At 37.0% G+C, this 27,547-nt stretch overlaps 1 protein-coding gene across 6 annotated transcripts in view; it reads right to left on the bottom strand.

Annotated features, from left to right (window-relative positions):
* The window catches only part of LDAH (lipid droplet associated hydrolase), a 151,858-nt gene that overhangs the window by 104,598 nt on the left and 19,713 nt on the right, over positions 1 to 27,547 (bottom strand). For 5 of the 6 annotated variants that reach the window (XR_013402435.1, XR_001438945.3, XM_015111773.3 and 2 more), the window contains 2 exons: positions 17,126 to 17,269; positions 2,947 to 3,116 (listed from right to left, as the gene is read on the bottom strand). Coding sequence is in view for 4 of the 6 variants with exons in the window: in XM_015111773.3 (XP_014967259.2) it covers positions 2,947 to 3,116; positions 17,126 to 17,269 (314 nt within the window). In the remaining 2 variants the exon portion in view is untranslated. The remainder of the gene's footprint in view (positions 1 to 2,946; positions 3,117 to 17,125; positions 17,270 to 27,547) is intronic. The other variant, NM_001194777.3, reaches the window with a different exon arrangement.

Genomic DNA, 27,547 nt, shown 5'->3' with positions numbered 1-27,547 from the left:
TCTTTCTGAAAACTCTATAATCAGTTTGAGTTATGTCTCCACAAATAAAGTAGGTTAAGCTCAAGTTTCATCTTTGTTTCCCCTTTTCACCACTATTCCTGCAAAAGCAAGGACACCTGAAGGCAGGACAATAATTAGAAAGTTATGACGCTGAACAAGCTATAAGAAAGCGCACTAAATTTGAGATGCATTCTACTTCTTTCCCAACAGACACTGTGAGTATGAGCCCAAAAAGAGAGAAGGGTTCAAGACAATGTGTTGAACAATCGTTTTCAAATACACAAAAGAGAAACCACACATCACATGCAGAATAGATCCGGAGAAAACACAAAAACCATAACAGATATGTGATTAAGTTAATAATAGCCTGTGATGAGCTCCGAAATGAATATTTTCTTGCCTATGTTTACAGAACAGTAATGCTATTATTTCAGATGTGCAAGTATCCTTTTTAATGTTCTTAAAGTGTTTAAGACACCCGGAACAACTAACAACAAATAATTATATTTCATGTCAGTTTGCTACATTTTATTTGACAGGTCCAAGTCACTGCCTATACCAGTAAATAAATGCAGTAATTTAATTTATGTACATCCTATGTCCATGTGCTTGACTGCACAACACACAAGTGAAATCCTAATTTTAGAGTGGTGGGGTACGCAGCTCTGACACAGCTCCCAATGACCTTCACCTCCTAGTATTCATGCCCTTGTGTAATTATCTCCCCTTGAGTGTGGGCTAGATGTAGTAACTTGATTCTAACAAGAATACAGGAAACGTGATAGGATGTCACTTTGTAACTGGGTTACAGCCTGTGACTTTCATCTGCTAGCAGCCTGTCTCCCTGGCTCTTCTTTCAGGCGTGCTCTAATGAAGTAAGCTAGACAGGCCGACATGTTAGAGAAGGTGGCCTCTACCCAACTGCCACCACTGAATGAAGGCCCTCTGTCTAACAACACTCAAGGAATGGGATCCTGTCAAAAACTACATGAGTGAGCCTGGATGCAGATCCATCTCAACTAAAGCCTTCAGATAAGACTGCAGCCCTGGAAGACATGTTGGTTAAAATCTTGGCAGAGACCCTGAAGCAGAGAACCCAGCTAAGCTGTGGCCAGACTTCTGACCAGAAACTATGAGTGAAGAAATGTATATTGTTTTACACTGCTAAATTTTGGGGCAATTTGATACACAGCAGTAGATACCTAATACAACAGTTAACCTAATGACTGAGACAATGACTAGAGTTATTTCCCTAATAATAATAATAGCTAATACTTATTTGGAACTTTAAAGTTCCAGATATCATTCCTGATGCTTTATATAATTCCTCACAAAAATCCTTTGAAGAACATATTATTATACCCATTTTATAAATGAGGAAACTGAGGTTGAGACTCAAAACTGAAGTAGAGACTTAATAACTTGTCTAAGATCAGACAGACTGAAAAAAAAAAAAAAAAAGACAATAAATATTGGAACCTAGGTGTCCTGGTTCTAGAGCCAGAACTCACAGCAACTGTACAAGTAAAACCACTAAGAGGCAGGGCTGGACACCATAAAGATGGCAACCACATGACACAGTATGAGAGGAGACTTCAAAGGCACAAAAGACATTAGAAGCTGTGCAAAATGCTAAAAGCAAGAATAAAGCCTGCATTCTGATTAAGAGACCTTATTTAGGCGAAAAAGAAACCAACACAGTAGACAGTAATACAGAGAACAGAGTACAATCTTGAATTTATTGATTTCACACTTAGAAATGAAAAACACATTTTCTTATACCCAATAATAATTTAAAACCTCCATTTATTATTAAAAACCATAGCAAGGGAGGCTATAGCTGTACATTTCCCAAGGGCAATTATGAGTAAGAAGTAAGTAGGTGAAGCTGGTGAGAAAAGGAGCGAGTGCTTAGTGAGCTCTGAGACCCCACTGAAGATATTTTATCCCATGGAGTGAGAAACAGTCAAAATCCTAGCACAAAGTGGCCATGAAGTGATCATGTCCTATCTTGGCTTCAGATTACTAGGTTTATCAGCACTCCATGCTCCCACACCCCCTGAACTTAAACAAGACAGCAGGTATCACATCTATTGGTTAGACTGTCTCCTCAAGCAGACTCCAGGCTCTCCTACTTCAAAGACTGTCTTACTCACTGGGATGTCCTCAAAACATAGCACAGGATCTGACACATGGAAAGGACTTAATATATGTTTGTTGAATAAAGAAGAAATGAATTATCTTGTGAATTGCATCCATTCAGTGAGTTATTTCAATGGTATATGTCAGTGGAAGTACAATGTTTTGTTTGGTTTTATATCTCTTATAGTTCACTTGCTTTCCTGGGCACTTTAAATAGGTCTTTATGTCTCTAGCACCTCACTTAATATCTGGCACATAGTGGTACCCAATAAATATTTGCGAGTATTTGTGAGTATGTGTCTCAAAAAGGCCGCCAAGATACAGAACAGGTAAGGAGCTGGACTTATGACTTAATAAAGATGTAGTGCTGCATAAAGACAGCGTCTGCCTGTCAGTGATGATGATGACACATTTCTTCCTTCTGAAAAAGGCAAGAATATTTACAAAATACCTTCCCACAAAAGACAGATTCTTGTCTAGGTCTTACCTAGTGACTACTCTTAAATATTTCTTTATAAAAAACAGCAAATAATGTGTAACATAAGAACTCCAGATAACCCTAGATTCAAAGGCATTCTTTCAGAAACTTCCTATCTCCCTCAGCATTATTCTTTGAAACATTATGAACATACATTCACATAAGTCCATCATAATATGGAGATAAGGATAAAGGCAGCAAGCACATATCCCTCTCTCTGTTCTATTTATCAACCGAACAAGAGACAAAAGAACATAGGAAAGGTGAGGAGGATTTGTGCAGGCCCACATTCCAGCACCCACAGTCACCTCTGGAGATGTACTTACCAGGAGCTCAGGGACTCGCTTCAGCATCTGAAGAGTGAAATAGCTGCCTATCGAATGGCCAATGAGCACAAGTTTCATGTCCTTTGGCACATGAGTTCTCAGGAAAGCTAGTTTGTGCTCTATTTGTCCATTAAGTCCATAGATGTCCTTAATTTCTTGAGCATTTGAATCTAAAAGCAAATTATGGGCATGTTTTCATTCAGTAAGTAAAAGTAATCACTGAAAAATGATCAAGAAAAAGATAACAATCATGATAAAAAGCAGTTACCATTTATCAAAGCCTACAGTGTGCCAGTGATAATATTAGGCATTCATTATATTAACCAATTTTCACAACAATTTTCGGAAGGAAACATTATAACGTTCACCTGATAGGTGAAAATCCCAATGCTCATAGATATTAGGTGACAGATTAACAGTCACAAACTTATTAAGTGGGAGAGATGAGATTCAAATTCAGGTCTCCAAATCCTCAGAGCCCATGAACTTTCAATAATTCTGTGTATTACTGTTAGCTTAGGCCAGTGGTTCTCAAACTTGAGCATACATCAGAATCCCCTTGAAGTCTTGTTAAAACATATGGCTGGGCTCCACACCCCAGGGTTTCTGTTTCAGCAGGTCTAGGCTGGGGCCTGAGAAGCTGCATTTCCAAGTTTCCAGAGGATGTTGATGCACTAGGTCCCAGCACCACACATTGAGTACCAGCTGCTTAGGCTAATTTATATTACTAACAGACAACTAAGAAAGTCCATGATATGACTTAATTATTTTAGATAATCTTTATTTATTTAAGGAATCCAGATGGAAAAACTTAAGTAGAAATGTTAAAAACTGTCCCCCTTTTTTTTTCTTTTATGCTTTAAGTTCTAGGGTACATGTGCACAACGTGCAGGTTTGTTACATATGTACACATGTGCCATGTTGGTGTGCTGCACCCATTAACTCATCATTTACATTAGGTGTATCTCCTAATGCTATCCCTACCCCCTACCCCCTCCCCACAATAGGACCCGGTGTGTGATGATCCCCTTCCTGTGTCCAAGTGATCTCATTGTTCAATTCCCACCTATGAGTGAGAACATGCGGTATTTGGTGTTCTGTTCTGGCAACAGTTTGCTGAGAATGATGGTTTCCAGCTGCATCCACGTCCCTACAAAGGACACGAACTCATCCTTTTTTATGGCTGCATAGTATTCCATGGTGTATATGTGCCACATTTTCTTAATCCAGTCTGTCACTGATGGACGTTTGGGTTGATTCCAAGTCTTTGCTACTGTGAATAGTGCCGCAATAAACATACGTGTGCATGTGTCTTTATAGCAGCATGACTTATAATCCTTTGGGTATATCCCCAGAAATGTGATGGCTGGGTCAAATGGAAAACTGTCCCTTTTAAATAACCAGCATAGTCCTGACCTGAAATATCCTCCCTCTCTGTCACAAATGAACTACTTTTCTAGGTTCTTCAAGACCTAATTAAAACTTTACCTAGCTAATCCTCAAGAAAAATTAATGAGCTCTCTTCTGTGCTTAATCAGTACCTCTTTTATTATAGCACTTTATCAAACTTGCATATTGTCTGTTTGTATGTTTATTTCCTCTCTTAGGCTGTGAGTTCCTTGAAGGCAAGGTCCATCTTTTCATCTGTGTCCTGTGACTAGTACACAGCAAATGTTATTGTTGAATGAAAATTGGAACTGACTAGATGATCTCTGAGGATGCTGGCCGCTCTAATATTCTATGAGTAGAATAGGTTTTCCCTATGAACATATATGTAACCCAATGACAGGGTGTAATATTTCAAAATATCATAAGACAGCCAACTGCTTCCTAAAATTTGAATGACTGAACACTGAATTTCTTGCTCTTATGACTTGCAAGGCATTGAGGGGAATTATAATCGGTATGGTTCATTCAAAAGGCACCCCAAACTCAGAAAAACTACTCTTCTGTTTTGTTTGTACAGGTTTTTGTTTGTTTGTTTTTAGTGCTTATCTCCACTTTTAGTCTAAGTCCTGTTTATCCTACAAACTTGAAACAAGCATTATCTCCTCTGAGAGACCTTTTTATGATTCATTATGTGAGGAGTAAAGTGGCTGTCTTTTCAGTTTCCACAACATCCCTGTTTATTTATCTCCCTATACTACTCCTAATTCACTCTTAGTTTACAATTCAGGTCTTGCTTAGCACTGCTCCCCAAAGTCCAGCATACAGTTATTGAAAAGCTTTTTCTTGACTCAATGAGGCTTACTTCCCTATTTCCATAGTACTATTAATCTCCCAGGTAAAACATGTTATGCTCTCACTCTTTTTCCCAGGTCAGCTTACAATTCATTCTCTACTTAACAAGAAAGTTAAGCATGAAACAGAACTGGGAAGACAGAGAATCTGGAACCTGACTTTGGTAGGACTTCTAATGGCTCCAAATCCACCTTTTCATGCATGAAATATTACATTTAGGTTTGAATAGTTCATACCCTGCTTCTCTAATCACTCTACCCAAAAGTGATCATATCATTCTTTCATACGAAAACACCACAATAATATTAATATTTGCGTCCCAAGTTCTTTTTCAAAATATGCAGCATTTGGAAATATCCAAGTTTTCCTTTTGTTGGGACAGTAGGTGCAGTACAAAGATAAACAGGCTCCGGAGATGAGATAAATCTGGGTTTAAATCTCAGCTCAGCATCTCCCTAACTGTGTGACTTGAGCAAATCCTTTAACCTAGGCTTCAGTTTCCTCATACACAAAATAGAGATAATAATGCTAGCTTCCAATGGCTGTTGTTTAAGTGCCTGGCATAAACAGATAAATAAAAGCTATGACTGCCATCATTTCAATTCCTGTTATTTAAGTCCTCCTTCAAATAATACCAAGAACATTTACATGGTTAGAGCAAAGAGAAAGAAAATGAATTAAATATTCTAAAATTTCACTGACATCATAAATAAGGTCCTAAAACATTGTATTTCAGATAAACTTTAAAGGATATTATAAATCAGAATATTTCAGAGGTAGATCTGGCTTTACCTCTGGGAACTACTCAGTAGATTTTCAAGAAGAACACACTACGAGTTAGTGTTTGCCGAAGTGGTAAGATTAATGGGGAAAGTACTTTCTAAAAATGAACAATGATTGAAAATTTTAATGTGCTATCTTTTAAAATTTATTTTTATTTTATTTATTTATTTTTGAGATGGAGTCTCACTCTGTTGCCCAGGCTGGAATGCAGTGGCACAATCTCAGCTCACTGCAACCTCTGCCTCCCGGGTTCAAACAATTCTCATGACTCCCAGGTAGCTCGGATTACAGATGCACACCACCAGGCCTGGTGAATTTTTGTAGAGATGAGGTTTCACCATGTTGGCCAGGCTGGTCTTAAACTCCTGACCTTAGGTGATCCACCCACCTTGGCCTCCCAAAGTGCTGAGATTACAGGTGTAAGCCATACTCCCAGCCTATCTTTTTTCATGTTACTAATAAATAAAATTCTAGATATTATTTTACTAGCAGAAAATGAAAGGTTAAAAGACTATATACTTGATTACATATTTTTATTCCTATTATTTTAATAGTAATATAATCTGAGAAAATGCTAGTAATTATTAACTTACTCTCCAAAAAATGCAGAAAAAATTACATTCAGTTGTATCGAAACCAGAAGAATGCTAATATGGAAATCATTAATACCATTCTTTCTATGAGGAAACTGTACTCCAAGTTATAATCAACGAAGCACATTTGGAACATAATCTGTTTCTAAATTGAGAACTGCCTGAGTTGGTGGATGACAATACAATCCACCATATTGTTACTAATAAATGGTCCTAAGGATCATATTGATAATTTTCTCTTAGAACCTAAGCCTATTTCTTAGACCCATCTCTATTAGATATCACTTCACAGCTCACCTATCGGTTCTACAGTTTATTTCAAAAGGTATACACAACTTGTTCTGAAATAGTTAGTAGAGAAATTAAATAAAATCAGTACTTCACATTAACTTTTTGTCTAATCGCTCAAATTTGCTGGTCCAGTCATTAAAGTTATTAAGCAGTCATTAAAAGTGCTTTCAATTTTAAATTCCCTTACAGCCTCAGAACACAGATAAATCTCATGATTATTATTTTCTTCATTTTACATGAACTGAATTGACTACTCTGACAGAAAACAGTGACTAATTGGCCCTTGGTATTATTGAAAGTACAGACATAAATAAAATATACTACCTTTGCCTTTCAGGAGATCATAATCTACTAAGAGGAAACAGACATAGATAAAAACACAATTATTAAATGCCAAAGTTAAGTATCTCAAGCATTTGCTTGAGAAAAGAACAGGGTTTATTGGATCACAATAGAAGGGTAATGGCCCTTTGATTCATAAAAAGTACTGTACCTTTTCCCACTCTACCCAAGATAAATAACTAGAAGATATTCTTTATTACATGTATGTTACTATAAACGTATGCATTTAACTATGTATCTGAATCCAAGCAAAACATTTTAAATTTAACTGCCATTCATATATATGGCTATATATTGAATAAAAATGTGTAAGTTCAACTATTTATTTTCATGCAAACAGCATTTATAGGTCATCTCTGACCATAGAACAGACAAGACTGGAGATTAGCACTACACATGCCTTTGGTAGGACTGAGTCTGCATACTGTAACTACATCTCACACCAGAATTTGCTCAGCTACTAAACTCTTCCATCCTGCCCCCAATCATTACTCCAAAGCTGTATCTTAATAACTTTAATTAAACAAACTACATGTAAAAATTCAAAGGCTAAAAATAATATTTTATATTTTAAAGAATTCTTTGATCAAGATGAAAATACAGTTTCCTTGTGATGCATGTTCTCACCCATAAGTGGAAGTTGACCATTGAGAACACACAGTCACAGAGAGGGGAACAACACATACTAGGGCCATTGTGGGGTACGGGGTGAGGGGAGGGAACTTAGAGGATAGGTCAATAGGTAGAGCAAACCACCATGGCACATGTATAACTATGTAGTTAGAAGAAATTTTAAAAAAAAAACAGTTTCCTCCTTAGGTAATTTTTTCAAATATATAAAAAATCATATGTTGTTCACCATGCTATACAAATATATATATATATAAACTAAAAATATAAAAAGATACATGAAGTATTTACTCTAAATTCATGATAGAACTAGAGATGGGATACAAAGAACAAAACTTTTTCTGTATTGTTTTATTTCACTTATTTTGTTAACAAAAATATTTATGTAATTATGGCAACGTTAACTGTTAATTGTGAGTAATAGAATCTTTGATTGTTATACAACTGTGTTTTTCTATGTTTTAAAAAATTTCTCAAAATAAATTAAAAAAAAAAAGAATGCACTGACGTGCTGTTGTTCCTAGGTATCTTACTCCCATTTTGTAGGGAAAATCACCATTCATTCCTTTCTCACACGAATACAGAAGCCCCCAAGGATTTTATGGGTTCGTACTGATTATCAGTGAACTGGCTCAATGAGAACTGTGGTCCCTAATTCTGTATGCTTACCGAGTTCATCGATCCATAAGGCCTTCCTTTCAAAACTGTCCTGAGGTTACTAGGCTGAAGTGAGAGTACACTCTCATCAATCCCCAGCTCCCTCCCGAAGTATTCTGTCAGCTCCTTATATCTAAACACTGATACAACTCTGTTGGCTCTTAAAGTATGCATCACAGTGAGGGGATGGGAGATGATTATTCTATTTAACACTGCTATCTTATTTAGAAAACAAATTTTAAGATTTGTAAACCCCAAGCATATGTTTTATAAAATAATTTATTATTATTATTCTCCAAACAGAAGGTGAAAACCACAGTCATCAAATTATGCGTTCCACTTGACTAAAACCAATTATCTGCTAAGGACTTCAACAGTCCTTAGCAGGAAACAGAAGAGAGATTCAGCAAGGAGAACATAATGTTATAGACTTAGCAAACAATAAAAGCTAAACGCATAAAAAGTGTGTTACTTTTTATTGTAAAGTGCTATTTTGGAAACAGCCATGTTTCCATGGCTGTTACTTGGAAAAAGCTGTGAGTTCTGTGGCTATATGTGGTTATAGGGAAAGGTGAAGCATAAGGTTAAAAAGGAAAGTTGGGTCTAGATGAAGTAGGAAACTGAACTTCACACCAAGGAGTTTGGACTCGGTTCTGTGATCAATGGGAAGATACCTATAGATTGCCAAGAGAGGAGCGCACAATCTGGTCTGTGTTATGGATATTAACTTCAATGCTCACTCTCCCTACTTCTTCTGTCTGTCCTGGGACTCTAACAATTTGCTTGATTCCTAACTTCTTTCTCTTGCTCTGCACTTTGGCTTTTTGCTCTTCTGACCCACAGATTTACCTGCTTTCATTTCTAGGGACCGTGAGCCCTGAGAGTTGATTGATTGGTTGTTCCTGCCTTGCGCTCATCTAGTCATTCCATCTCACCTCCTTGTTGCCCTGCCACTCCCAGTCCTGGCAAGAGAGAAAGCTCCACTGGGTTTTCTCTCTTTCTTCCTAGTTGGGGGACTGCAGTGAGAGTAGTTTATTGTTTCTTTGGATAAGCATGACTCAAATTCATCGTTAGTTGCAAGATTGTGTAACTTTTTTGGTTATGTTTTTATCTGCTAAAACGAAACCAGCATGATTTCTAGCTTTCTTTTTGTACTTTCTAAACAATGACTTGAAATAGTTGATAATGAATTTCCCATCATGTATGCTGACTCTATAGCAAATCAAATCCAGAAAACAGTTTATACTCCTAACTCCTCAAATTTTCTTTTCACACTTTTTTTTCCCCCTCGAATCATCCCCTTCTGACATTGGTGAACATCTGTTCTTCCAATTGTATTCAACTTATGATTGTGCTAATGTGGTCCACTAGAATATTATTTCCAACTGTTCATAATTTCAACATGTGCTAATATGAAGCAAGACATACTTTCAACATTTGATGTGTGGTTATAGCTTATGCCCTTTTTCTCAATGATTACATATTTTTCACACTATATTTTGCATGCCAGAAAAGCAGTACCTTAGGACAATCTTGGACAGCAAATAATGTATCTGTGCTGCCTATCCAAAGCAACTATAGCATACATTTGCAAACATAATCTCCAATGTGTACGACAGATGAGAGCAGACCTGTTCTAGCTGAATGGGGGGCTGGTAAGGCCCAGAGCCCTACTTAGCCTTCACAGAACTTTTGAGTTACTCAGAATATAGAAAGCCACGAACCTAAAAGGTGGAGACTGGCAAGCAATTCTAACTCTTTGTATACCCCTGTAGCATGACAGTTAATAACCCAGTAGGTTGTCAATAAGTGCTTAATGATAGTGAGTTGCCCTTTCACCCTCTCCAGAAACCACAGCTTCCTTTGGCCCTACGGTGGCCCTTTGGGCTAATGCCTCTAGATGGCACTGTTCTCATTAGGTAGCAAAGAACCCAGGCTCTAATTACTAAGTTATTAACTCAATAGTACACAAGCAGGCCAAACAGAGATAGACATATTCAAAGTAAAGTTATAAATAATAAGATGTCAATTTACAATAAGAATTAAAGCTGTTTCCTAAAAATTCAGACACATGACAGATATTTTCTACTGGTTTTCCTCATCAGTGTTTATTGGTGAACATCTAGGGCAGTGGTTCTGAAAATGTGGTCCCAGGACCAGCAGCATCAATATTACCTGGGAACTTGTTAGAAATGCAAATTCTCAGGTCCCACCCGAGATCTACTCAATCAACAACTCAGAAGGTAGCACCTGTGTTTTAATAAACCCTCCAGGTGATTTTGATGCATGCCAAAGTTTGAGAACACCTGATCAAGGGTGATCCTTTGAATCTGTTTTCAACTTTCAAAGTTGCCATTCATGTTCTCTTCAAATGTCTGTTTCTGTCTTTAGTATGACTTAAGATAGCTCACTTGATCATGACCATATCCTTTTAATGTGATGTTGAATTCAGTGTGCTGGTATTCTGTTGAGAATTTTTGCATGTATGTCCCTCAAGGATATTGATCTATACTTTTCTTGTTTTGTCCTTATTCAGCTTTGGTGAATTTGTTTAATTTCTTTAACAGATATAGTCTATTCAGATTATCTATTTTTCCTTGTGTGAGTTTTGGGAGCTTGTATCTTTCAATAAATTGGTCCATTTTATCCAAGTTAAGTTTATTGTCCTTTTATTATCTAAGGGATCAGCAGCAATGAATCTTTTCTTTCTGAATACTCGTAATTTGTGTCTTCTCTTTTTCCCCCCTTGCTTAGCCTGGCTACAGGTTTATTAATTTTATTAGTCTTTTAAATAACTAGCTTTTGGTTTGTTGATTTTTTCTAATAATTTCTTGTTTTCAACTTCATTGATTTGTGTTCCCATTTTTATCATCTTTTCTTCTCTTTGCTTTAGGCTTAAATTGTTCTTTCTCTAGTGTCCTAAGGCAGAAACTTAGGTAATTGACTTTGATCTTCCTTCTTTTCTAATATATGAGTCAATGCTATAAATTTCCTTCTAAGCACTAGTTTTGCTATATCCTACACATTTTTATAAGTTGTATTGCCACTTTCATTTAGTTCAAAGTATTTTTATGTTCCTCTTGAGACTTCACTGACCCATGTGTTATTTAAAAGTGTGTTGTTTGACTTCTAAATATATTGGGATTTCCTAGCTATGTTTCTGTTGTTGATTTCTAGTTTAATTCCACTGTGGTCTAAGAGCATACCTTGTATAATTTATACTCTTTTAAGTTTGTTAAGGTATGTTTTATCTTGGTGAATGCTCCATGAATGCTTGAGAAAAGTATGTTGTTAGATGAAGTAGTCTATAAATGTCAATTAAATAAAGTTGACTGAATGTGCAATTCAGTTCAACTATATCTTTACTACCTTTCTGTTTGCTGGATCTATTAATTACAGAAAAAGGATTGCTGATGTTTCCACTTATAATAGTGTGGTCTATCAGTTTTGCCTCCTGCATTCTGACCTTTGTTGTTAGGTACATATTTGTTAAGGATTGTTATGTTTCCTTGAAGAACTGGTGCTATTATCATCATGCAATGCCCCTCTTTATCCCTGACATTTTCCTTGTTCTGAAGCCTGCTTTGTCTAAAATTAAAATAGCTACTCCAGTTTTCTTTTGACTAGTGCTACCATGGTATATCTCTGTATATCCCTTTACTTGCAACATATCTGTGTCTTTATATTTAAAGTTTTTGTTGGTTTGTTTTAAAACGTTTGTTTGTTTTAAAGACAGGGTCTCACTCTGTCACCCAGACTGGAGTGCAGCAGCATGATTCAGCTCACTGCAGCCTCAACCTCTCGAGTTCAAGTGATCTGCCCACCTCAGCCTCCTGAGCAGGCTGGACCAAGGTGCATGCCAGCATGCCTAAGTTTTGTATTTTTCTGCAGAGATGGAGTTTCACCATGTTGCCCAGGCTGGTCTCAAACTCCCCTGGGCTCAAGCAATCTGTTCACCTCATCCTCCCAAAGTGCTGGAATTACAGGTGTGTATAACTGTGCCTGGTCCTAAAGTGGTTTCTTGTAGACAACATATAGCTGGATCTCCTCCCACCACTCCAACAATCTGTGTATTTTAATTGGTATATTTAGACCATTCACATTTAAAGTGATTACTGAGGCTGAGCATGGTGGCTCATGCCTGTAATCCCAGTACTTTAGGAGGCTAGGACAGGTAGATCACTTGAGCCCAGGAGTTCAAGACCAGCCCAGGCAACGTGGCAAAACCCTGTCCCTATAAAAAAAAATACAAAAATTAGCCAGGCATGCTGGCACACACTTGTGGTCTCAGTTACTTGGGAGGCTGAGGTGGGATGATCACTTGAGCCCGGGAGTTTCAGGCTACAGTTAGTCTCTATGGCACCACTGCACTCCAGCCTGGACGACTGCACTCCACCCTGTCTCCAGTGGTTGCCCTAGAATTTGCCATATATACTAAATCTAAGTTCATCTGAAGTAACACTATACCACTATACCACTTCACCTTTAGTCCAGGTATGTTACAACTGAGTATTCCCAATTCCTCTCTTCCATCCCTTATAACATTACTGACATTCATTTCATTTATCAATGTTGTAATCACCCAATGTACTGTTACTTTTATTACTCTGAATTAACAGCTATCTACCAGATCAATTTAGAATAAGAAAAATAAACTTTTTAAACTTTTATTCCTTCTTCCATGCTCTTCTTTATACAGATTTGAGTTTCTGATCTCTATCACTTTCCTTTCCCCTAAAAAACTTCTTTTAATATTTCTTGCATAGCATGTCTCCAGCAACTAATTTCCTCAGCTGCTATTGGTCTGAAAAAGTCTTTATTTCTCCTTTACTTTTGAAGGATGATTTCACTAGATAGATAAATCCAGGTAAGTGCTATTTTTCATTCAACACTAAATATTTCACTCCATTCTCCTCTTTGTTGAATGGTTTCTGACAAGAAGTTCCCTGTAATTCTCATCTTTGTTCTTCTATAGGTAAGGCGCTTTTTCCTCTGCCTATTTTCAAGATTTTGTCTTTGGTTTTCCACAACTTAAGTATGACATATGTAGGTGTAGATCCTAAGTACTGACCCTGCTTAGTGTGCTCTGAGATTCCTAGACCTGTGTTTTGTCATCTGGCATTAAGTACTTCAACTCTTACCTTCTCCATTTTCTCTTCCTTCTTGATCTGGTATTCCAATTATGCATACATTACACCTTTTGAAATTGTCCCACAACTCTTGGATGTGCTGTACTTTTATAAGTTATTGTTTTTTCTCTTTGCATTTCAGTTAGGAAAGTTTCTATTAACCTATTTTTCCAGCCCACTGATTCTTTCCTCAGCTGCATCCAGCCTGCTGGCGAGTCCATCAAAGGCATTTTTCATTTTTGTTACAGTGTTTTCTAATATTTCCTTTTGATTTTTTCTTAAGAGTTCCCTACTGTCTGCTTGCATTACCCATCTGTTCTTGCATGCTACTTCATCCATTAGAGTCCTCAACGTAGTAATCATGATTACTTTAAATTCCTGACCTGATATTTCTAAAACTAGAAAAAGTATATATCTGACTCTGGTTCTGATGCTTGCTTTGTCTCTTCGGACTGTTTTTTTCTTGCCTTTTACAATGCCTTCTAATTTTATTTTTTGCTTAAAGCTGGACATGATATATCGAGTAATAGGAATGAGGTAAATAGATCTTTTATGTGAGGCTATATGTTAATGTGGCTAGAAGCTGGGCTATGCTTTTTTTGTTTTTTAAGACAGGGTCTCACTCTGTTGTCCTGGCTGGAGTGCAGTGGCACTATCTTGGCTCACTGCAACCTCTGCCTCCTGGGTTCAAGCAATTCTCCCACCTCAACCTCCCGAGTAGCTAGGAGTACAGGCTTGTACCACCATGCCTAGCTAATTTTTGTATTTTTAGTAGAGACGGGGTTTCATCATGTTGGCCAGGTTGGTTCAAGCAATTCTCCTGAGTTCAAGCAATTCTCCCGCCTCAACCTCCCGAGTAGCTAGGAGTACAGGCTTGTACCACCATGCCTAGCTAATTTTTGTATTTTTAGTAGAGACGGGGTTTCATCATGTTGGCCAGGTTGGTCAAGTACTCCTCACCTCAAGTGATCTGCCTGCCTTAGCCTCCCAAAGTGCTGGGATTACAGGCATGAGCCACCGCGCCTGGGTAGGGCTATGCTTACTGTTTTCTATAGCTACAGGTATCAGAAACTTCAGTTTCCTTTAATGTTCTTGCTTTTTTTTTTCTCCGTTGTCTTTGGTTTTCCCTAAGAAATCCTTCTTAAATACAGTTTGTGTCTTGTAGCTCCTATAGTTATAATGTACTATTATTAAGGTAGAGGCCTATAGACATGGTCTTAAAATGAGGAGGGAAGCATCCTTTAATGTAAAGATTAAACCTCAGTCTTTCAGTGGGCCTGAATGCCTGTGCTGTGATCTTCAAGAGTGTTTGTCATCTTTTTTTCTTCTCCTGCATGTGAGACAGGAAGGCTAGGGGAAGATGGAGTTGGCTAACTGCCTTTCCCCCAGGTTGGATAAAGTTCTGGAACTCTTTTTCCCTGGGAAAGTAAGCCATGTTATTGAGAATATTCTGGACATACTGCAAAATGCTTACTTCTCTTCTACCCTTAACAAAAACCATAGGGGACATTTCTCAAATTTTCACAAAAGAACCTGATAAGATTCCTAGAGGTAATACCCATGAAAGTGAGGAAGTCCCCCAAGAATAGGCTTGCAGAAGTTTGTTACTCTTAAAATAGTCTGTACTTTACCCCCAGCAATTCATCAAAATCACCATTTATGTATTCTGCATCAATGGCTCTAGTGTCTTCTGCTTCACATAAGCTGATCTTCATTGTATTTCCTTGTCTCTCTAGATTTCAGGTGACAATTTGTCCTGTGACCTCAATTCTCTGAAAGGTCTAAGAAAAATGAGTTTTAGTTTTGTTCAGCTTTTTTCTTTTCTTTTTTTCTTTCTTTTTTGAGACAGAGTCTCACTCTGTCACCTAGGCTGGAGTGTAGTGGCACAATCTTGGCTCATTGCAACCTCTGCCTCCCAGGTTCAAGCAATTCTCATGTCTCAGTCTCCCGAGTAGCTGGGATTACAGGCGAGCACCACCATACCTGGCAATTTTTGTACTTTTAGTAGAGGTGCAGTTTTGCCATGTTGGCCAAGCTGGTCTCAAATTCCTGGCCTCACTTGATCCACCTGCCTTGGCCTCCCAAAGTGCTGGGATTACAGGCATGAGCCACCACACTCAGTCTCAGCTTTTTTCTTATTGCAATGAGAGAAGTGACAAATTCCAAGTTCTACATGTCAGAGCTGAAACTGGAAGTCCACTATTTATTTAAAAAACATTCTATGCTAAATATTTTCTTAATGTATAACATATGCCACCTACAAGTTTTAAACAAGTAATAAGTAAATAAATGTTGAAAAAAATACCCTAAAAACCTAAATGTAACTATTTCACTAACATTTAAGATACACACTTCATCATGATATTGTCATAGGTGAAAAAGCACTAAAAATATGGTCCCTGGTGCTGCTATTTCTAGATGCTTACTTCAGCCTAGAAAATATCTGAGCTATTACACAAAGTATTATTCATTCAAAAATCTCATCTCTTAGTGCCAAGGTGCTAATGTCTGTTAGGCTTTAGGCTGAAAATGTTTAAACATAATTAAAACAAAACATTATGAAGTTTTAGTATTTCTTTTCAACCTTTAACTTATAGGATGCTGATTTTTTATTTTCTTATTCAGTTTTCCATACTAAATTTTTAAATAAGCACATATAACTTTTTAATCTAAAAATACAATAAAGGAAGGTAATCCATTTTGAAAATAAATAGAAAATTATACAACATGCTCCCTGCCGCTAAACGGTCAGCTGCAAATACAAGGTTTTTTGCAGACTCCACAGAGTCTCTCCTAACCCACACTGTGGTTTCTCCTTTGTTTACTCCTTAGGTGTCTACATGATTAGCAGGCCACGGTTTATCACTTAATTATTCTCTAAATATGAGAGAAAAAGCTTCTTTAAAGTAAAGAACATGGTTTATAAAAGGGGTTCCCAACCCCCGTCTGTGACCTGGCCACACAGATAAAGGTGTGCGATGGGCGAGCGAGCATTATCGCCTGAGCTCTGCCTCCTGTCAGATCAGCGGCAGCATTAGATTCTTATAGGAGTACCCTACTGTGAACTGTGCATGTGAGATCCAGGTTGCACACCTGATAATCTGAGGTGGAACGATTTCATTTCAAAACCACTCACCCCTCCCCAGTCTGTGGAAAAACTGTCTTCCCCAAAACTGGTTCCCAGGTGCCAAAAAGGTTGGGGGCTGCTTTTTCCCCACCATTCCTCCTAGTACAACCCTGGGAAAATAATACATGATCAAAAAACAAACAATTGATTACTAATTGGTAAATAAAGAAGGCAAGTCATAGATTGCTGTATCTACCCATATTCTTACAGAAAACTACCTAAAGAGTTAAAATGTCTCTAAAAATCCTAAGTTTACCAAAATATGGAACCACAGGCCTAACGCCACAAGCAGGTTTCCACTGGTGTAACTCTTAACCTTAGCAGGCTTGCTAGAAACATGACCCTCCACTCACTGTAAAGGAAAGTAGATATTAACAAGGACATACCCTCTGATGTTGTAAGAATCTTCTTGTCTTTGGGAGCCAACGCATGCCCAGCATGACTGATAGTCCAAACTGGAAAGCGTCTGTTTGTCAAAGAGTATAAAGCCTTTGCAAATGGCACATAAAAGGCAGAAAAACCTGGGTTACCTAAGAAAAGAAACACAGACCTTAGATTAATCAAAGTAATAAATATGTATAGGATGACACGCAGACTAGAAAAGATGGGTCTGTTTCTTTTCACACTTTCCTCTGAATTCTTCAGAGTACCCAAGAGAGATTATCTTCAAACTTCCATTAAAATCACAGCAGTATTCTATTTAAACACCCTTCAGGGTCTTCCAGATAAAGTCATCTGGAAAAAGTCTAAAATTAGTAATACTGCATATAAGGCACTTCAAGATTTGGTCATGCTCAGTTAACAAGGTGCATGAAAACCAGAGAAACAAGCCAGCCAAAATAGTGTAAGAAGCATGCACAGGGAGAGCTTTAAGGAGTCTACTGTTTCCTTGTCACTTATCCCTAATAGTACAATTATAAACAGGTGTACAGCTTGATCTTTTGGGGAAACAAACGTCCAAAAGTACATGTAGATTTTTCTTATGTGTGTGCAGAAGGTATTTTTGACATGAGTTTGCTATAAAGAAACAATAAATAAATGATCTTTTTAAAAACATTCAATCTGATATATCTGTAGGGGGAAATCATAACGAAATGGGATTTTCATCTTGTAATCATCATCTATATAAAGTCTTCACAGGTACCAGTCCATTTCCATCAGTATCTACTTCTCTGATCAGTTTATCTATTTCTTCATGTTGTTAGGCTTTCTGGTCTCTGCAATTACATGACATGGTTCTGGAGCACTGATGTAAATAACCACGGTCATCCTTGTCAAATTTCACTGATTTCTACTCAATTGTTTATGTCTTTCAGTTTGCTACATAAGCAGTGTAATAAAGTGATTAAGAGCATAGACTCTGGAGCCAGACTACCTGGGTTGGAATCTTGGCTTTGCCATTTACCAACTGTGTGAGCTTTGACCAAGCTATTTAACCTCTCTGTGCCTTGGTTTCCTCATCCACAAAATGTGCAATAATGGTACTACCTCATTTGAAGAGTAAGTGAATCAATATATGTAAAGCATTGTAACACTGCCTGAAACATAGTAAGTATTATATAAATGTTAGGTATTCAAACTTGTACAACAATGTCTAGCTTTAATGGTATTATACAATGGCCTTAGCATCCACATTATTTTGCTTCTGTTGCATTCTGACCTAGTGACCCAAGTTCCAAATTCCTTTTTGTGATGGTGCTTTTGGCTTCTTTGTCAAATAGGATGAAAACTTCCTCAAATGCAGAAATATGTTCTTTGGTCAGTTTATTGGCCACTGCATAGCTAAGGAAGAAAGAAGGGAGGAAGGGCATAACAGCACTGGGGCTGTAACATCTATGGAAGCTGTGGGTGGCACTGTTTCATGTTTTATGCATTTAAGTCTTCAGTACGTTTAGAATATTTTTTAGTATAAAAGACTAAGTAGCAATCCAACTCTTTTCCAAGTGACTGGCCAATTGTTCCAAGACCATTTATTATATAATCCATTCTTTCTGCACTGATTTGAAATATCTTCTGACCCAATACTACCTTTTTACATTCGCTTGCTAATTCCTATACCAAATAATTCAGTTTATTTTTCCTTTTCTCCTCTGCCAGGCCATACTGTCTTAATTACATTTTTTTTTTGATATGTTAACCGGTAGGGCAAATTCCTTCATTTTTCTTTTTCTAAATTTTCTAAGCTGGTCTCATAAACTTTAGGGTTATTTTCAGTAGTTTCAATTTTTAAAAATCTCTTTGAGATTGTGACTAAAATTTCATCTCATTAATATATTAATTTATAAAAATTGTATATTTTTATATTACTGAGTATAACCTTCTAGGAATGTGTTATACCTCATATTCACATGTTTTATGTTGCTCATAGATTTCTTCATATGGCTAGAAAATAATAATAGCTAATATTTTTAGGTGTTATAATTTACTACATGCCAGGCAGTGTTTAGGTGCTTTACATGTATTGTTTAATTATCATATGAGGTAGCACTATCATTACTTCCATTTTATGGATGAGGAAACTAAGTACAGTGAGGTTAAATAACCTAGCCAACATCACATATATGGCAAGTGATAAATAACTATTTGATGACTGGAAGTATATACAAAAGAAAATCATAAGACTGAATTTTTAAAAAATATCAGTAATCTGGTATAGGATCTTCTGCATTCCTTGTTTTAGTTAGTCTTACAATATCTCTATAAAGTAGTTAACATTTTTCATTAGAAATAACGAATGGATAGCCACTAGAACAAAACTTGGTATATGATAGGGGCTGCATAAATGGCAGCTATTAATACTACAGCTATTATAACAACTAAAAATTGGTATAACATTAAGGAGACATCAAAGATAACCCCATGATTTAGATGTAAGTTACAATGACAGGATATACAAAAAACAATGAGTACTAGACAATGGATACTTAATGCATGAGGGCATTAAAACCTAGATGATGGGTTGATTGGTGCAGCAAACCACCATGGCACATGTATACCTATGTAACAAACCTGCACATTCTGCACATGTATCCCAGAACTTAACGTATTTTTTTTAATGAGGAAGAATAAATAAATGAATAAAACAAAGTTTTCTCCCTATCTCTGGGTTTAAGTCTGAGTTCTTAAGCTTTCTGATCCACAATTTTATCATCTTCAAGTAAATGATGATGCCAATTACTTATGTTCATTCATTCTATTCAGAATTACAGCTTCTTTTAGCCCTCAATTATTTATTGAGCACTTACTGTATGAAAGTCATTATGTCAGGCCAAAGACAGATGAGGGCCTTTTTGGAATTTATGTACTAATGGGAGAATATACAGCACATAACTAAATAGGTGAGATAATTAAAGAGTGTGAGAACTCCTATAAAAGGAATAAATAGGGTCACATGATAGAGAGGGGAAGAGAATAGAGTGAAAAAAAGGTCTGAGGAGGTGACATTTACCCAAGACCCCAAAATGGCAAGAAATAAGCCTTGTGAAAATTTGAGGGAAGAGAATAAATACTAAGGAGGGAGAAGGTCCTCAAGAAATAAAGATCTTAGCTCTTGAAGAAATGGGAGACAGTCCATAATCCTTGGTTCCTCCCTTTGCATCTAATCTATCAGTGTGGCTAAAGCATAATGAGAGATATCAAATCTTGTATGAGATCAGGTTGAAGAGAAAGAAAAATACAATCATTTGATACCTTTTGGGCCATGATAAGTAATTTGGCTTTTAATCTAATTAACATTAAAAGAGTTTGAGCAGGGTTAAGGTATAATTAGATTTAAATTAAAAAAAAATTTTCTATCTTAAAAGAGTAATTAGGAAAAATACGAAAATTTTCATAGCAATACATTTAGCAACTTAGATAAAATAGACAAACTTCTAGAAAGACAGAAACTATCAAAGTTCACTCAAGAGAAACAGATAACCTAAGTAGCCCTAAATTGATTAGATTAATTGGAATTTAAGTTAAAAATCTTCCCACAAAGAAAATCCAGGCCCACACAGCTTCGCTGGTGAATTCTATCAAACATTTAAGGAAGAAAAATGCCCAATCTATACAAACTCTTTCAGAAAATAGAAGAGAAATGTATTAGTCTGTTTTCATGCTGCTGATAAAGACATACCCGAAACTGGGCAATTCACACACAAAAGAGGTTTAATGGACTCACAGTTCCACATGGCTGAAGACGCCTCACAATCATGGTGGAAGGCAAGGAGTAAGTAGCAAGTCACGTCTTACATGGATGGTAGCAGGCAAAAAGAAAGAGTGTGTGCAGGGGAACTGCTCTTTATAAAACCATCAGATTTCATAAGACTTATTCACTATCACAAGAACAGCATGAGAAAGACCTGCCCCCGTGATTCAATCACCTCCCACTGAGCCCCTCCCACAACACGTGGAAATTGTGGGAGTTACAATTCAAGATGAGATTTGGGTGGGAACACAGCCAAACCATATCAAGAAAGAAATATATTCTAACTCATTCTATGAGGCCAGCATCACCCTCATACCAAAACCACATAAAGACACTGCAAAAAGAAAAAGAAAAAAGAAAACTACAGACCACTATCCCTTGTGAACAAAGATGGAAAAATTCTAAACAAAATTTTAGCAAGCTGAGTCCATCAAAATGTTGAAAGTATAATATATCATGACCAAGTGGGATTTATCACAGGAATGCTGGATTGGTTTAACATTCAAAAATTAACATTATCCACCACATTAACCAACCGTAAAAGAAAAATCATATGATCCTCAACAGATGCAGAAAAAATGGAAGTTTTATCCTGTCAGAAATATACTTAATATTGTAGCATGTATAACATACCAAACTTGTAAGTTTAACTTCTTTAAAAGTAGCCATCATTTGCTATAGTTCCCTGTATCCAGTGGCACCAAGCAGCACTAGATTGGGCACATGGCACTCACATACAATAAATCCTTTCAATCTGAATGCATAGCAAGTAACGTAAAGGTCTAACTCATAACAGAGACAGAAGTGGAAAATGCAATGCAAAATGCTTAAATACCATTGCATACAGTACTTCATACTTCACCACTTAAACCTCCTTGTTAAAAAACCACAAAGAAAATTAAAAGGTCCATGTTTATGCAACTAAACAAGACACACACATGGAGGGGTACAGGGGAGATCCAGGTGTAAGGATGTTGGAAAACATTCCAGTGCAGACATGCAAGTAAAATATTTAATCAAAAGTTTACATCAAAATGTGTTATAAACACACACTTGAACATGCTCATAACAGTCAAATCAGTCAAATACCCATGCAATGTATAACAGAAGTTGTAGGGATCATCTCTAGGCCCTGACTGCTAATAAACTCTAACTATACAACACTGCAAGTATAGACTTGTGCCTTCTAGTTAATTTTGTAGGGAAGGGAACGAAAACTGCCACATATCAAGTTAATATGGCACAGTATCTATATAATAGATTGCCATGTAGACAGACCTATTGGACTTATTCATGGAGCCTTATCTGCTGGATCTCCAACCACTGTACTCACAGCACTTGATACTTCACATGATTCTTTTATCTCCACATGACCTCCTAAGAATTATGATTCAATGTACTCTATGGTGAGTTCTCAATTTGATTCCCTTTGTTCATTTCACTACTTAAAGGAAGTCCAAGGACAATGTTACTTTACAGAAATCCAAGATCTAAAATTCATTGGAAAAAATGAAACTAAATTAAAAGTTCTTCAATCTGATCACTTAACTCACCATTATCATTACCAACTTAGAAGTGAAGAATTAATTTTGCTAGCTGCAAAAGCAATGTGATTTAAAATGAAATGTTATGCCAATCTATCAGAGATGGACATAACATGGTGTGATAATGGCTTCACAATCCTTGAAATACTGTTATCCTGATTATTCCTACAGTGTAAATAGATTAGCTCCCCAAAAACCTGCCAAAAAAGAAAATACAATTCTAAATCCCACAAACTAATGAACAGGGCAAACATAAAAGAACACTAGGAAATGAAATGTGATCTGGAAATGTCAAAGCGCTATAAACAATGAGACTGTCAAACTACAAATGTTTTATGCTTCCCTCCATCCTCAGTGTCTTCACTGAATGCTCCCTTTATCTCCTGACCTATCTGAAATCTGGCTCTCCCCTGTAATGGGCTGTTTTCCTTTCAATTCTCTTCATCAGAGACCTCAGTCACTCTTCTCTAACATCACATATAACTCAATCAGAGAAAAGACTTAATGCAACACAGCATTCCTAGCACCTGGGATAAAAGAGTGAGTGAATAAATACTATCCCCAAGTGGGGAAGTGGGTGGGTTGTCTGTCCCACTTACTATTTCACCTCACTATTAGAACAACCTCTTCTCCTTTAAGACTCAAGCCATCCATTTCCATCTATCAACTTTTTAGTCACTCACACATTGCCTGAAAGCCTTGACCCTTAAATGACAGTTTCACTTGTCATGTCATGTCAGGACATTTCAAAATCCAGTTAGACTGACTGAGTCAAAAACTTTGTCCCATGATCATTATTATGATCAAATCCAAAGAACTTCACCTACATTAAACTTAAACAACTCATTCCCATGACTCCACCCTGGATCAGGTATGCATATCACAGTCCCCTGGAGGGCTTGTTAAAACACTGATTGCCCAACCCCCAGATTTTCTGGTTCAGAAGGTCAGGGATAGGGCCCAGGAACTGCATTTTTAAAGTTCTCAAGCAATACTTCTGATCCTGACACCAACTTTAAGAACAACAGGCCTAGATCTTTTCATGAGCTAGAAATGATTAGCATTCAAAACATGATCTTAACTGTCAACAGAGAAAACAGTGGTCAGGAAGCAGGAGACTTCATTTCCCTCTGATATGCCTTTACACTTCTTCATTTTAGTAACCAATTTCACCTCCTTCTTTCTAGCCTTAGAAGGATATCCCCTCGCGAGTTGAAGATAATGTTTCTACTTATTTTCTCTATCCTATGCTATATGCTATTCCAATCTCTGCTCCATCAAACCAGCACTTGCCATGCCTATAATTTCAAACTCTCCTTTACTACTGGAAAAGTAAGTGTATTTTTATTTAATAGATGCTGCTGGACTGACTTCCAGAAAGACTGTTACATCCTGGCAGAAGAATAGTTTATTCCCAGAAGTGGTTAAAACAAAGAGAAATTCTGGATCAGGAATCTTAGTCTAGCTAAGAATGGAAGTACCATACTGAGAAGAGGTTGGACTAGGCATAATCAAACACTGAAACTCCCAACACCTCCTTTCCCCTGTTCCTTTCTGAACATTAACAGACAGGTTTCCATTCCTCAAACAGGAGCCTGAAAGACTCCTCCCCAGGAAAACTGAACAATAAAAGAAAGAGCTTTCAGACACTCAAAGTTGGAAATCCCTTAATGAAATGCTGGGTCCTTACTCGATCACCTTAGAAATGAGGCCCACCTAGGGTGACCAACCCCTCTGTTTTGCCTGAGACTGTCATGGTTTTAGTACTGAAAGTCTTATGTCCTAGAAAATCTCTTGGTCCTCGGCAAGCTAGGATGGCAAATTACCCTAGACACACCTCTGGATAAGCCCCAGCTCTGAGTACAAAGCTTCCATTTTGTTTTTTGTCTTCCTCTTAAACATGAATGGATAGTCAAGGATTGCCAGGCATTTGAGGAAAACTAAAGACTAATGCAAACAAAAAAAAAAAGGAACACAGTGAAAATTCTTAAAATGCAAAAAAAAAAAAAAAAAAAAAAAAGAAAAGAAAATGATATTGCATCCATTAAACATGAGACTACAAAAAAGAAAAGAAAAACAAAGAGCTATTAGAATGAAATGAGTTTCTGGCTTAAAAGGGCCCACCAAAACCCAAGTACATTGTATGAAAAAACACTCACACCAATGTGCTTCACTGATAAATTTCAGAATCTCAGAACAAAGAAAAGGTCTCCAAAATGTGGGTAGAGAAGCTTCACATACAAAAGGCGAAAATCAGAAAATGATATCAATACTTCTTATAAGCAACTCTGAGTGTTGGAAAACAATGATTAATGCCCTCTATTTAACGCCCTCCATTTTCCTCCTATAGAAAAATTATTTCCAACCTAGAGTCTAAGACACTTTCCAGCATGCCGTGTTACTTCTCTTGTACCTCTTCTAAGGAAGCTACTAGAAGATGCACGCTCTACCAAAAACAAGAGAATAAACTAAGAAAGATAAAAATGTGGGATTTGAGAAACGGGAGATCCAAGCCGGGAGAAAGTGACAGAAGTCCCCAGGATGGCAACTGTACAGCAGGCCTGGGGAGCAATCAGTCCAGACAGGAGCCAAAGGACAGAGCATTCCGAAAACTGACTGATGACTCAAATGCATTGAAAGGAATTTTTTTTCACTTCTAGAGAATAGTTCTAGGATAAATGAGTGATTGAAGCACAAAAAACTAAGCAAAAAAAAAACCAGAACATCATTAACCCAGGGAAAACAAACAAAAATATATAAGAAAGGAAAAGCATGCATAATTCCCTATAGGCTTAGCTATGTATAATATGATACAATACAATATACATAATATAATACATAGTCATAATAATAAAAACACTGAATATTGACCTAACAAAAAACTGCAATATTCCCATACTAGGAAGATAGAGAAGGAGGGGTATATGACTGTGTATGGAGAAGGGAAAATATAAGAAAGCTAACCTTTTTCTTTCATGGAAGAAGATAACAGACAATATCTAATATTAAAAAACTCAGGGAAATTGCTTGAACCCAGGAGGCGGAGGTTGCAGTGAGCTGAGATCACACCACTGCACTCCAACCTAAACGACAGAGAGAGACTCCATCTCAAAACAAAACAAAAAACAACTCAAGAAGAAGAAATACAAGTATTTCATTTAGAAATGAGTAAAGGCCAGGCACGATGGCTCACGCCTATAATCCCAGCACTTTGGGAGGCTGGCGTAGACAGATCACTTGAGATCAGGAGTTCGAGACATGGCTGGCCAACATGGTAAAGCCCTGTCTCTACTAAAACTACAAAAATTAGCCAGGCATGGTGGCAGGCACCTGTAATCCCAGCTACTCATGAGGCTGATACAGGAGAATCACTTGAACCCAGGAGGTAGAGGGTTGCAGTGAGCTGAGATCATACCACTGTACTCCAGTCTGGGCAAAAGAGTGAGACTCTGTCTCAAAAAATAAATAAATAAATAAAACATAAAACATAAAACATAAAGGAATGTGGAGTAAATATCACAGGAATATACCAGTGTTAAAAGTGGTTGCCTCTGAGAACATCTGTTGGAATTAGAAAAGCTGATTTTTTTGGTTATTATTTATTTTTTAAATATACTGATATTTATGTTATCTATTCATGGGGTACATGTGATATTTTATTACCTGTATAGAACATGTAACAATCATGTCTGGGTGTTTTAGTACATTCACTTTGAGTATTTATCATTTCTATGTGTTGAGAAAAATCCAAGGCCTCTCTTCTAGCTACTTTATACCAATACAAGACACTACTGTTAACTATAGTCAGTCTACTCTGCTGACTATGCCAATTCTGTTGGTATAAATAAGTTCCAACAATAGAACTTATACCTTTCATCTAACTTGTATGTTTGTACCTGTTTACCTACCTCTTCATCCCTCCTCCCAGCCCTGCACCCTTCCCAGTCTCTAGTATCTATCATTCTACTCTCTGTCTTTATGAGATCAAGTTTAGGAAAGTTGACTTTAAAGATCATTTAAGCTTTTTTTTTTCCTCCTAATGAAGCCAAAAAATATATTCTGCAGCCAAAAGAAAAGAAGCTAAAGAATATTCTGGAGAAGAATAAAAATGAACAAGTTCCAAAACATATGTAAAAGTATCATAAAACTGCAGCTACTAAAAAACATGAAGAACACATGAAGAGGCAAAAAACATGGAAAGAGACTCCCAGCCACAGGATAACCTACTTTATGACACAGCATTGTAAGCCAGTAGGAGAAAGGCAGATTATATAATAAATGGTTGTGGACCATGCAATAAGCCATCAAAGGAGAGGGAGAAGAAAACTAGATCCCTTCCTCAGTCCCTGCCCTTAAAATCTAGATGCATCAATTTCAAGATCACAAATGAAACTGTAAAAACACTAGAAGATATGGCAGAATTGTTTTATAATCTTGGAGTAGGAAAGCCAACTTTCCTTCTTAGAGAGGAAAGTTCCTCTCTAAGAAACTCATAAAACCCTGAAGTCTTAAAGGAAGAGACTTAGCATTTTGGCCACATAACAATGATACTTTATATACAACCAAATAAACATTGTAAATGATGTCAAAAGACAAACCAGGAAAGATTCTTGTCACGTATGACAGATATAACACAGTTTTACAGTTGTGTAAGAATCAACTGAAAATCAATAAGGAAAACATTGAAAACACAATTGAAAAATGGGCAAGGGTTTCAAACTGACAATTCACAGAATAAGAATAAACATGTATGTTCAAACTCACAATTTAAAATGCATTTCGAATACCTGCCATTGCTCAAGCATCTGTCCCTAACATTCTATTGACAGTGATCTAGCAAAAGTTACTCAGCTGCCAAACATCAGAATAAATATTCTAATTTTTAATTTTTACTTTTTAAAAATTTTTATTTTTTTAAATGTTTTTTCGAGACGGAGTCTCGCTCTGTTGCCCAGGCTGGAGAATGGTGGCGTGATCTCGGCTCACTGCAACCTCTGCCTCCCAGGTTCAATCAATTCTCCTGCCTCAGCCTCCCAAGTAGCTGGGACTACAGGCATGTGTCACCAGGCCCAGCT

This window comes from Macaca mulatta, chromosome 13 (genome assembly GCF_049350105.2).
Source record: "Macaca mulatta isolate MMU2019108-1 chromosome 13, T2T-MMU8v2.0, whole genome shotgun sequence".
NCBI lineage: Eukaryota > Metazoa > Chordata > Mammalia > Primates > Cercopithecidae > Macaca > Macaca mulatta.
The sequence above is the reverse complement of the archived record's forward strand: the minus strand, read 5'-3'. Positions and strand labels throughout refer to the sequence as shown.